Source organism: Tetranychus urticae, chromosome 1, assembly GCF_039701765.1.
Source record: "Tetranychus urticae isolate SD_2017Ah chromosome 1, NJAU_TeUrti_SD_1.0, whole genome shotgun sequence".
Taxonomy (NCBI): domain Eukaryota; kingdom Metazoa; phylum Arthropoda; class Arachnida; order Trombidiformes; family Tetranychidae; genus Tetranychus; species Tetranychus urticae.
The window spans coordinates 15,447,025-15,460,535 of NC_142958.1; the positions used below are offsets into that span (position 1 = coordinate 15,447,025).

Here is a 13,511-nt window from a genome sequence, read left to right on the forward strand (position 1 = left end):
AATATTGAATAAGTGTAATACTACTGTATGAACAAATCATGAAATAAAGCGCAATCGTGATTTCGGGAATGGTTCAGTTGAGTCTTCATTCTCCTCTTCTGAATCCTTTTCATTCAAGTTCATTCCGTTTTCTGGTTATTTAGTAAGTTTTTTGGTTTTCGGGCTTGAAATTTGTTCATTTTATTGAAATCATCTGTAAAATCTAACTAAGGTAATAAATAACTAACTGCGATACGAATGTTGAAAATAGTAAACATGGAAACATGCAATTTACTTCTCAAAAAGAAAACTTCAGAATAAAATTAGATCACAATAAGATAAGGTGTGATTCACATTTATAAACCTCGATGTGATAAATAAGGACGAGACTCTTGAGGAACCAGATTTTCAGTACAGAATCCTTGAAAATATTGTCTTAGATTGAAATTGATCAGCAGTTTCAACCATTCATCTCCATCTTGAGAATATCTTTCAACGGAAAGTTCAGTTTTGATTTGCTTTTGTAATTCGGAGTTTTTAAGTATTCCTATTATCTTGTCCAAGTAAACTCTAGTACTTTTATGTTTACACCAAAATGAATTACATTCATTGCCATGGGAATTTCTTGAGTCGATTAGGTCAACGTTTACACAAAAAAGAGCAACGTGATCATATAGAAAATGCATATTAAAATTCAGAGTAAAGCAATCGCCATCATTTAATTTACTTCTGAAAAATCTAACTGATTCATTGTCGGCTTGTTGTCTGTTGGATCAATTTAAGCAAATTATTAGCATTAACAATTAACAAATAAATTTAAATCAAGAAAAATATTCACCACCACAAGCGATGCACATTTGCCATCATCATAGTTGAGTCTCCATTCGTAATGAATCTTGAATTCAATTTCAAAATTTATTTATTCAAGGCTCAGAAGATTGTATCCTGCCTTTTATCATTCAAATTTAACATTTTGTGTGATTTGGTATTTAATATCGCTATCTTTTATTCGTTAAGCTAAAATTATATAAGTCACATAGGAATCATCCAAATCAACAATTTTTGGTGAGATATTTAATACAAATGGAGGGACACAATTTTTGATTTGCAAACTTTGCAGAAAATTTGATGATAAATAGTTTGATACTGTTATCAATTCGATCCTGAAGTTAAGTTTGCAATCATAAACATTACAACGGTCATGAATACAATTGGCGATTCAGTCGATTAAACGGCCATTTGATGCATATATTCAGATCATGGCTTGTATGATCAGTGATCAGAGGCAACAGGAGCAATAGGACATCATGAAACTCTTCATCCACTTTGATTAAGATAGTTAAGGACATAATGAAGAATCAAATCATAACAATATTTATACTCCGTCTAAGATGAAGAAGAAAACAAAAAAAAGTATTAATAGAAGTGCGATATTCAAAAGGAACTAAATGTGCGATGATTGATGTTTACCTCATTCTCTATCAACTTTGGACGATTACGACGAACCGTTTTAACAGCTTGAAAAACGTCAACTTCACCATGTTGAACAACCTGTTCAATAGCCACATTGGCAGCACAATAAACACCAACACGACTACGGCCATTCCTAGTTAAATAATTAATTAACATCAATTTTAGTTTAATTTCAATGTATTCAAATATCGACATTAACTTACGCGGCGATGACACAAACAGGTCCATAAGTGGTCCTCTGTCTCCACCTTTCAACCATATTCATCATCTCAACCAAGGCATTAGTAGATGAAGGAACTTTATGACCCTGTGGCCAACAAGTTATCTGGAAAAATTGGGTTGTTTTGGGTACTCCTTTTACTCCAGACATTAGTTCAGTCAAAGAGACAACTTTCTTGTTTATTCGGAAGATCCATGATTTAATATTTGTGTAATGATTGAATGAAACCAAATCAACGGTGAAAACTGGACCAAATTTCCGTCTCTTTTCCTTTTCATTAGGCCAAAAAGTTGGATATGCCTGTAAAGAAGAGCAAAAAACACATTAGTTGATGAATATGGAAACTGGATCAATTTATACTCACATGGATATCTTCTGGATGTGATAATACAATTACTGAATTACAATCGTGATCGTATATAAGGGACCAACAATCAGGTATAGTGTGAGCTAAAGGCCATTCTGTGACAATATATTCTCGAGATCGAGTATAACCCTGAAAAAAATGAAATGAATTAGTAAATATCATTTTGTAAGTAAATGTCATAACAGAAATCGATATGAAAAAGTAATCGCCAGACAACTTATATGTTTTTTATTAAGTTAGTGGTTGATAATAAGCAAATTGTTTTGCTTCTTACTCTTTGACTATTTTAATCAATGAATCAAGATGCTTGACCAACCTTTGGTTTCATTGCAATTGGAATGTAATTAAATCTTGTTGCTGAAATTGTACTCAAATTTCAAAGAGCTAAAACTCTTTTGAGGTAAATTGTCTCCAAAAAGAGAGTAAAAACAACAATCCTAACCAAGAAATTGATGAATAAAACTTATAAACGTAGAGTTGTGTGTTCCATTTGAGCAACTTCATCAAGGTCTTAATCTATCTTTTATCAATAACATTTCATCAATTCATCTATTACTCTATTAAACAGCCAAAAGAATTATTTCTATGAAAAAAATGAAAATGTAATCACACGCAAAGAGCAATATAAACATAAACACATAATATTATTAATAGATATCGTGAGTAGTTCTCTCTATACTGGATGAAACAATCAAGAGGAGGAGAGACAAAATTGGCTAAATCTTCGTATACATGGTAAAGCAAATGACAGCCAAATGCTATTGATGGCAATTGAATGATAATTGCTACGAATGATTGTTTCTTTACGAGATGTAAAAAGATGAAACAATATGACATTTAGATTGCACTTTACAGGCAAATGTTGTGTTCAAAATTTGGATCCATATCCTCAGGTTAAACTGCATTAGGTTCATGATTAGTCTTGACAACAGTTTTAACAAACAGAACCCATTAAAATTGTTGGGGTGAAGAGTAAAATATGATACATAATTGTTGATTCCAATAAATTCAGCAAGAGACACTGGGAAAAGATTGAAGGGATCTAAATAGCTAAAAGTGCTGAACATCATTTTTAGAGATCATGGTGTCAGAGATCAATTCATTAATCTAGTTTTCAGAATGTAATAAGTTTCTTCTGAAGATCCAATCCTAAAACAACCATCTTGTTATAAATATCAATATCTAACAAGAGATGTCACTTTGATCATCTAATTTTCAGCTCTATGGTCTGCCTAGATAAGCTTTAACCAACTGTACAACTAAGAGCGTAAAGTAACATCATGAAACTCAGCAGGCTGGACACGAAAGATTTATCCCAAATTGACTCTATTCAATTTCAGCTCTATGAGTTGAACCGTAAGCCCTAATGAGTTTGGCTGTTACTGGATACTGGTTTGAACACTGACTTACATCGACAAATACTGCATTAATGTAATCGGTACTGTCATTGCTTTGGAATGTTGTCAGATAAGGCCGATGATTGTCCGCTGGAAATAAAGACAAGAGTAAGGTTAAAGATTTTATTATCCATCAATAGCAAGCAATACTTACGAGGAATAATGGCAACATCTCGATTTTTAGCTCGATTCTCAATTCGATAGCCTCCAGCACAATCTCCAATTGTGAATTCTGGCGACATTTTAACAATTTTCTGTTGAATAACAAATGAAAAGTCAAACCCAAAATTGAGTTTCATTAAAAAATTTGAAACAAAAGTAATTGAACAGCGAGACAAGAGCAAAATTAATTAAACTTGAGAAATTGAAAGAAACTGATTAAAAATAAATTAAATTTCAAAATGTTAACCTCAATCTATTATATTACATTGTTTCATTGAGTTTGCTTTTGTCATTGTGCAGTTGATTGAAAGCGTTTTCATTGCATCCAAATGTTTCATTTCAATCAATAAATGAATAAGTAAATGCAGAAAAGTATATTTTTCAGTTTACATGGAAAATGATCTTGTCATTTCATGATGAAATAACATCAATGAAATTTGTGTTTAAACACGACAGTCAAAAGGTAAGAAAAGTGTAACACTAATGCAATTAAAACTAATTAACATAATGAATGATAAACTGATGATAATAAAGAGTTGAACAATAATTGTCAACAATAATAAGCAAGAGATAGAGTAATGAAGAAGACTTAAATTCTGATAATGATTGTAATTAGTTTTATAATTACCTGATATTCTCGTTGATATTCATTTAACCCAGTTAAAGTGTCCTTCATGGATTTATATTTCATTTGTTGAGCCAATTCAGAGACAGGGAACCAAGTTTTACCGCTTAAATAGGCTTCTTCTAAGAAACTGTAAACAAACTTGTATTGATCCTGATTGAGACAAAATAATTGAACAAAATTACTAACGGTTGATGACATTTCTTGAAATATGTTTGAGCGAAATTAAATAATCAAAATTGCAATTCTTGTCTAACTGCCATTTCCTCCATAAATTTTGTGTAGTTGATTAAAGCACATTTCCGCCATTCACAAATCATCAAAAAGCAATTTTTTCGCAATAATGAGAGCATTTCTCATTTCGAGAAACTAAAAGGTTGGAAAATGAAATACTCAATACAACTTCAACTCACATTAACATCAAAATCACCTCACAATAACTTTCACTATTTATCATAAAGAACACAAATGTTTTTTTTTGATATTTCAATAATTTTTGTCACTCCTAAAAATTTAATCGGGATTCGTTGTTTCTCGTTTTTCTCCTCTGGTTGAGCTAGTCGTAGTTCAATAGATAGACAGTTTAATGTAGTGCGGTTACAATTGATAATGAATAAGCAAAACATTTCAATTGATTTCCATTGTTAAATTGAAATATTACATCTAGAGAGTTGACTTACAAAAACTTAATCTATTGTTAATATATTTTGAAAAACATCTTTCAATAGCAGATGAAATCAGAGGCACAAACTTGAACACCGCAACCTCATCAGCATTAAATTTTCGGATGAATATTGGCCATAATTGATGGAATGCAGTTGTTTAACATGCAAAGATACATTGATTTAAAAGCATTGATTTAGGAGATTCCTCTTTCTTGTACGAAACATTTTCCTTTCATTTTTTAGTATCTTCGTCTGTCCTCGGTCTCTCAGTTAGTCAGTGTCATGCAACCGGCTTCAGTAAATGTGTCTTCAACATCAGTTGAGTTTAGTTAGACCAAAGTGTAGGAACAGAAATTTTTTTAAAGAATCCGAGCTCTCTATCATATCTTTATTGCTATCTGGTTGATAGTAATCATTCCCTGATCTAAAGAGATTTATCTGACACCAAGAATCTAAACTTGAGATACACCCAGAAAGCAGTTAGAAAGCCTTATTTTATGGAAGCCATTGAGCTGATTTATTATTTAATAGTTGAAATTTCTAGGAATAGTTCATTTGTTGTCAAATTGAATGTACCATGAACATATTGTAAAAACTTAAAAAGCCTTCATTTTCATTACAAAGTAAACTATAAACTGTTCTGATGAAAGCAATTATATTTGACGAGAAATTGATTGGATTTAATTCAACAATGGTTAGATAATTAGACTATTATGGACAAAGATTCGTTTTACAAAACTCGAGATTTGATAGCAACAATGATGGTAATGATGACAGCAACAAACTGTTTCATCTTCAATAAAATAACTTGACCTCAAAAAATTGTATTCATTTTTCTTCTCTATTTTTCTCTTCTCTATTGATAACTCATCATGATCATCTATGAAAACCATCTTAATGGATGCTGAGAATGATAATCTGTATGGTTTCTCAGTAACCTGCTGAGTATGTTTGATGAGATTTTATTTGCCTCAATTCACATCAACAGCATCAAAAAATCAGTAAATCTTTTTTTTCTTCCTTTCACGTTTTACCCTTTATCATCATTATACTTACTAGATTCAGAAATCCTTTTATGAACAAAGTATTCACTTATCAAGTTAAAATGTTGCAGTTTTCCTGTAAATTAACTTGATTGATATAAATCGAAGAGAAACAATCATTAGAAATATTATTGCAGATTAATTTAATTGTAGACCAATGTTCAACTATTTCAAGAGGGAATAGCAAAGTTGAACATAATCTACTGAATCATTTGCAATGAATTTCTGGCAATTTTGAAAATTTAAATGCTCGAAACTCGATGTTGACCAAATTCAGATAAAAGAGCTTCAACTCACCATTGTCTCAATCATCCCTTTACGAGCTTGTCTCATCTTTTTAGTATAACCAAAAATATCGAACGAATTATCTTCATCGCAAAATTCGAGGTTTGCATCAATACAAAGGTAAGCACCAGTTCGGCCACATCCATCACTGAAATAGAGAAAAATTTGATTCGAAAAAAATTTAAGCAAACAAAATGAGTTTCCCAAAATATTGAACGACAAATGTTTCACTTTGGCTGATTAAAAATAAACATTGATCAATTGGAGGATAAAGAAATAACAAACAGAAAAGGTTTCAAATAATCTGAATGTGTAAAAATTTTCATTCCATTGGGAAACAATTTAAGGTAAATTGAGAATTTAGTGAGAAAAAATCAACAAATTGAATTCAATTGAATTCTTGCTCAGGTTTCTTCGTGTTTCAGTTGCTTATTGCTTTTCTTTTCCTTGCTTTTCATTACTCTTTTTTGTCTATTATTAAATGTAACGAAACACCTTATAAAGTTTGTCACATTGAACCTGAATGCTTGTCAAAATTCAAGACATTTCAACAGAATTGAAGGGAAAATCAAAATGATTTCCAATCAGTTTTTCAATTTTGTCCAAATGAAACTGACTGACGACAGAAAGTGTGAAATTTTGCACAAGAAAATGAAGGAAATTCAATGTTATTTAGGAATGAAGGGAAAAACGGTCAAAATATGAAACGAGGTAAATCAACACTTTGGATCGATTGAAATGGCCAATTGTCAATCTAAATTATTGGTTGGTAAGGTTTAATTCAAGAATTACTAGTAAAAAAGTAAATTCAATGTTGGTGGAAACTTGCAAAGTATTAATATTTGAAAGAAGAAAAAAAGAGCTGTTCTAAGCTGAATGAAGAAAAGGAGAAGAAAAAGCATTTTCTCATTTTAATCATTACACTTTTCAACATGAAGACTGAAAGGAAGACACTAAAGATTGCAACCTCATTTTCATCATCACCATTCTTGACTTACTCTTTCATCTTTTCTCGTCTAACATCAAAGATTCCAGGGCTAAAAGCCAAACAAGCAAATCTCCTCTCAAGTCAGATTTACTCTACCATATAACGTTACAAATAATCTTGAAGCAGAAAAAAAACCTCGACTTTCGTCATATTCAAGTTCAAAAGTTTAACTAATAATTTCATTGTTAACATCGTATTATGTGAGTTTAAGCTTTCACTTTTCATGTTTTGCTCAGTGGTTTCAGTAGAGACTCATTGCAACCCACTCTTTACTGATGTAGCAACACAAACCATTCATTTTAAACTGAAAATTGCACAGAATCTATTCCATTCAGTATCTCGTAAAGAGTCTTCACTATTATTAGTCTTGATGTCAGCTTTTTGCTCTGGGATCATCATGCAGTGAGTAAAGAGTGAATAGACATTTTACCTGCAATGAACAATTGTAGGGCCGACAATATTTTCTTTGGAAACTTCATTCATGTAAATTCTTATCCTTCGACGATATTGGAGTAGAGAGTTGACAAAGGGGCAACTATGAGTGGGCCAATTGTAATATTGAAATTGATATACAACTCTTTCCTCTTTATCCTCTCCATCCAAGTAATCCTCATCCTTTTCAGGTCCAATCAGCTCTTCAATGTCCTCTTCCTCAATCTCAGACAATTGTTCGAGCTTGATGTTGCTTCGGTTAACATTGATATTGGTTGTGCTCTTGATTAAATTACTGTAGGACGGAGTTGGTGTTGGCCGTTTACTAGACACATGATCACTTGAACCAGGTCGACGAAGTCTCAAAGTTCTTATAGTAAAATCGGCTAAAGGTTCTTCAGTTAAAAGAGTAACTTCCATAGGGCCATACATTACAGGTTTGTTGGTCTCAATGGGCCAATATTGACAGCACATTACACGTATAAAATCAAATATTTTGGTTAACATAACAATAATGTATGAATTTTGCTCCCAAACCATCCTCCAGAAATCGCCAATTGTGTCCTCATTTGGACCTGAAAATGGAAAAATGAAAAGAAATTTAAATCAAAATTACAATATTCAAATTTAGTTTACATTATTCAACTTTAATCACCTTACCTTGAGTGGCAATATACGCATTAGGCTTGATGATACTCTGTAAATGAAGAGAAACATATTTCAATATTTAGTCTTTCAATGCAAATGGATAAGAATATTTCTTATTCATCTGAAAATGAGCAATGTTTGAATTAAGTGGAACAATGTTGGTGTAAAAAAAAGAGTTTCAAGTAAATCATTCATTTTCCATTTACATTGGCACACACTTTACTTTTCCAGGATTCTCTTACTTTTATTGATTCTTGCATTAGTAAATTTGAAACTTTTTCCTGTTTTTTTCATCTGAATAACTTAATGAACAACATTTCAAAAGGCAAACAGAAAAAAACTTGAAAATTAATAGTAATCAATGGATTGCTCATTGATTTTCCATTCTATTTACAATACTCAAATTGTTGAAGTTCAACGGAAATATGAAATCAATATCGCTCAGCTGAAATACTATCTTAAAAACCAATTACATTCTTGACAAGAAAAAAATGTTCATTTCGACTATTGAATTTCATCAGAGTCTGATTTCTGAAAATGAATCAAACAATTTAGTTGTCACACATTTTGATAAACCTCAAGTGACAACTTATTTACCTTTCAAGATGAATAATTACACTTTTTGTAGCAACAAAAGTGCGATGTTCAAGTGGAAAGAGTTGAACAAATGATATCATTTAGCCTTCTTTAGTGGTAATAACCAAAAAGATTGACACTGTAATAAGCAAAACTCAAGTGATGAAAATGAGGAGAATTGTGAAAACAAGAATTTCTATCAACAACCATTATCATGTTGAATAATTTGACACAATCCTTAATGGATCCTCCTGACATTGACCCTCGAGTTGATAAATTGTATTAAAAATATTTTTACTTAGCAAGTGAAAAGTGACTACGTCAATGTTGAATTGGCTATTCTTTAGTTGAAAAACATCATTTTCATAGTGAAAGATGATGAAGATAAGATGCAGTTGAAGATGCAGATGATGTAAAGGGTAGAAAGGAAAAGTGGCTCTTTCCAAGTAACCTGGCAACAATTACATCTTGATGGTTGAATATTGCTTTGCCAAACTTTTGTCATCAGTGCGAGTGGAGGAAGGAGAAAGGTGAAGATGACTTTTGGCAGAGAACAACATTGTTCAGGACAAAATGCAAACAAAATATTCTGCTTTTAGTAGCTTATACACATTAATATGTGTTTACAGTTTAATCTCAAAGATGACAACACTTGGATTATGCTCATAGTCAACCTTTTTTTTGCTCAATACTTCATGTTATCAACTTTTCAATGTTGACTTTTTGCAAAAGTGATCCAAGTTTCTTCGACTTTTTTTTCCGCATTTTTGCTTTTAAAAGATACTTTGCATTTATTGAAGACACCTATCAATCGTCAGTCTCCCTGTTGAATAACTCAATGTTTACTTTTACATTTATACTCGTTCCATTGATGTAGAGATTTTCATTTTTGTTTGACTTTGCAAATGTTTTACCACTTAATTTGACAAATTCATTGCTAAATAGTAACGAAATTGGTTCAAGTGAAATCTCTCGATAATACTATTGATACAATGCCAGCTATTATTATAAATTTGATACTTTTTCCTAACACATTTGGTGTTTCATTGTATTATGAGTTTGCATGAAAAAACGAAATTTTTGAAACCATTAATTTGAGTTTCGAGGATTCAGGTTAAAATTGGTAAAAATTGAAAGTTGAGTTGACCAGTTTTTTGATTAACTTTCTGAGCTTGGATTTCATTAACGAAAAATGAAGTTGTAAATCATCTGAGCAATTCATTGACACTTGATATGGATTTAGAAGGCAAAGAACATCACTCAAAATTTTCCAATGTAAAATGAAACCATTTTTTACCAGAAAATTGATTTGTCTAAATTTATTTTCTCGAGTTATTTGCTAACAGAAATCAATGTTCTGATTTTTTCGCTCGACATCCAACAATCACAATAATTAGGGAAAATGGGTTCATAAAGGTGATTGAATTTGGCTCATTATTCGTACTTACATCAATGTAAGAAGCGTTGATATAATCGGAATGAGGCACATCAGGTAAGAGTTGCAAGACAACTCGATTGTAATCATCTAATTTGATCAGTAAGATGAAAAATTTATAAGTAAATAGAGAAGTAAAAAAAGGTTGATCGATTGAAGTCAAAACATGAAGTGCAAGCAGAAAGAAAACCCAATTTTCGTGTTCTTTGGTCAATAATTGCATTACAATTGAATAAATATATTATATTGTTATTTCACCATTAATATAATTGTGTTGTTATATATATATTTTCAACGAATGTTGAGAGTTTACTGGAAAAAAAGTATTACAATGACAATAATGATAATAATGGGAATAATATGAATATATATATTGTATGCATAACACAACCAAGAACCAAATGGTTTTCCTAATGCATATGTATGTTTCATGTATACATTGGCGTGTTTTGTTACAAGGCAATGTCAACCAGAATTATCAGCAACTTACATGGTAAAAGTTTCTTGTTACAATTCTTGATTCCATTTCCAGGTTTCTGTCCATGTCTCATGCTATGAGATTCACCTTTGGTGGCAACCTTGAAATGAGAAGAAAAAACATTACAAATTGAGAACATTAACCTTTTTTCACGTTTTTTCCTGTCTCGCAATTTCGTGAGATTTTGTGTCTAAAAATCTGTGATTCATTCATGGATAGAAAGAAAATATAGAACTCTGAAAGTCTAACAAAATTATTACAAATGATATTGATTATCAATCAATACAAATGAATGCTTCAATTGTCACATTTTGAAATATTTCAAATCTTTTCGTAATTTCTTTACATTGAGAAGTTTCCTTTCAACTTGGACTGATTTCATCAAAGGAACGTAGTATTGAGATAATTTTAACAGCTAGAAATGAAATATCACTGATTACTAGAGCTGATGGAAGTGGAGATGAACTCGTGAAAGCTTACCCCAAATTCATATGATAATAAAGCTCGATATTTTTCAAACATACGACGATGTTTTTGAAAAGAAGTAAAGTCCATTGGTCCTCTGGGTAACACTTTTTTCACAGTTTCAACGTCGATAGGCATTAAACCCATATTGATCATGTTTAATCGCAATGAGTTTACTTTGGTTGATTTACGACGATGACTTGGATGGCGATGATGACGAATATATTGCTGCAATTGTTGTTGCTGTTGTTGCTGCTGATGTTGCAGCTGTTGCTGTTGTTGGTGATTTGAATGGGTTGGATGATCGTTTGGTGGATCTAAGCCTGGAGAGACAATTTTGGGTGAAACCTTGGAAGATGAAAACTTTGGTAAAATACATCCATAGCTTTTAGAAGACATTGTAACACCAAAAGAGTAGCCATCAGCATAGCACAAAATAATTGGTTAAGCAGTCCATTAAAAAGCTCTAATTATACTTGACAGATGCAAAAATAATGTCAAGAAATCGGTGTCATGAGGAAACAATTTCAAGAGATGAATACGATTATGTCTACAAAATAATTTAAAGCAATCTAAACTTCAATTGAATGCAAACAACAGTGACATTGAGTTTCCAATTAAATGTGATCTGGTTAAAATGAAGGAATCGGGTGTTGAGTCAATTGACCGATATGAAAAGTACCACTTTCTATTAACGCTTCACTTTTTGTGATTTTACTTTCAGAAGGTAAATCTTTTATTTTTTTGCCAGTCGTTTGTTAGTAAGAAAACATTTGGCCAACTTCCAATTAGTGATTATTTGAAAATTTTGGTAACAAGAGCTCAGCAGCATTCATGGATCTCATCAATCCATTCCATGAAGTATAAAAGATGAAGATTCTTGAGTTATTTTTGTAACTGTGGAAAGAAAGCAAAAAAAGAAAGTAAACATTAGAAGAAAGAAGAATTCGAAGAGAAATAAGTTTATTTTCAATATTTACCATTGACTAGTGAAACATCGGATGGCGTCAATTAATGTAAGCCACTATTTAATCTTAAATTAACCTGAATTAACACAACCAAATGGTCATAAGCACATTCTAGATGAGTTGAAAAAATCACAAAATGGTCGGCATAAACTGTTGCATAATGAATGACATTGCCATTGTACTCATCTTTACAGTTATCACAGGCACTTTGGGTATTCCAATTGTTAACTGGATATTAATGGACACATCTAATAAACAGGATGAAGTTTACTCTCGTTAAACGGTAAAAGACGAAAAAATTATTTGAAATATTTATCAAGTAACTGAAAGTAGTAGAAGAGTTGAGATTTTTCACTTGAACACCAACCAGATGACGCCCATTTCCATTAAACTGGCTTGTGACGATTTGGTCAATTAATTGCAATAAAAATAATTTCGATGGTTTACACTTGGAGTGGAAAATATTTCCTATGGAAAAGCAAACTTGAAATAAAATGAAAGTTAAAAATGTTACCTTCTGATCATAGATTCACTTGAATCACTGACAGTCTCGTTTGGATGCTTTAATCCAGATTATTCAATAACTTGTATTGCCCTCTATTGAGCATTTGTCTAAATGTTAGCTAATAATTTCCAGATTAAGTGTTTAGTGAATGTGGGAAAAACTTTAATAACATTGAACAATTGACACAAATGTATTTTACATAATTCTGACTAATGAGGATTAACATTGATCAAGATTGGCTTTGGTGGTATACATGGTCGTCGTCGGTCCTATTGTACTGTAAATGTTTTCCTTCTCTTCCCGAGTATTCTTATTAACATGCTTATTATTACTGGCAGTATTATTGGATGATAAATTGGGAACTACTGGAATCTTTACTGGAATAGGCAAATTAAGTGTACGCTTATTTTCAATTACTCCAGGAATCAATATTGGTCTATTAAGATGCATTTGATAAGGCTGGAAAGTTTCAAGATGTTGCAACCCTTTATCATCCGTTGTTTTCAACGATTTACAACAGGTAGGACAAGATTCACAACTCATAAGGCCAGCAGCATCGGACTCAATCTGAGTTCCTTTCTCTTCTGTAGTTACTTCTTTATCTTCCTTTCCAATTTGATTGTTATTCAATATTTCTTGTTTGCTATTACTAAAAGTCTTTAGATTTGGTGTATTTGATATAAGATGATCTCTATATGTATTTTTAGTAACCTCTTCTGTTTCAATCAAATGTTTGTTTTCCATTGGCGATCTTGCAGTCAATCCTGGTTTAAAAGATGATGGACGGTTCGACATATTTG

The 13,511-nt window shown here is 31.6% G+C and overlaps 1 protein-coding gene across 1 annotated transcript; it reads right to left on the reverse strand.

The window, feature by feature from the left end:
• Nucleotides 1–960: 960 nt before the first annotated feature.
• Ptp36E (protein tyrosine phosphatase 36E) lies at nucleotides 961–12,784 on the reverse strand. Its single transcript, XM_015935516.3, has 14 exons — nucleotides 12,219–12,784; nucleotides 11,254–12,135; nucleotides 10,786–10,873; nucleotides 10,309–10,385; nucleotides 8,297–8,333; nucleotides 7,635–8,211; nucleotides 6,229–6,364; nucleotides 4,227–4,376; nucleotides 3,591–3,690; nucleotides 3,450–3,526; nucleotides 2,037–2,168; nucleotides 1,656–1,972; nucleotides 1,450–1,585; nucleotides 961–1,365 (listed from the first exon to the last, which is right to left on the reverse strand). Exons 2-14 carry the CDS (start codon nucleotides 11,635–11,637, stop codon nucleotides 1,297–1,299), a joined length of 2,280 nt encoding a protein of 759 aa, XP_015791002.1. The 5' UTR covers nucleotides 11,638–12,135; nucleotides 12,219–12,784; the 3' UTR covers nucleotides 961–1,296.
• Between the last annotated feature and the right edge of the window lie 727 nt (nucleotides 12,785–13,511).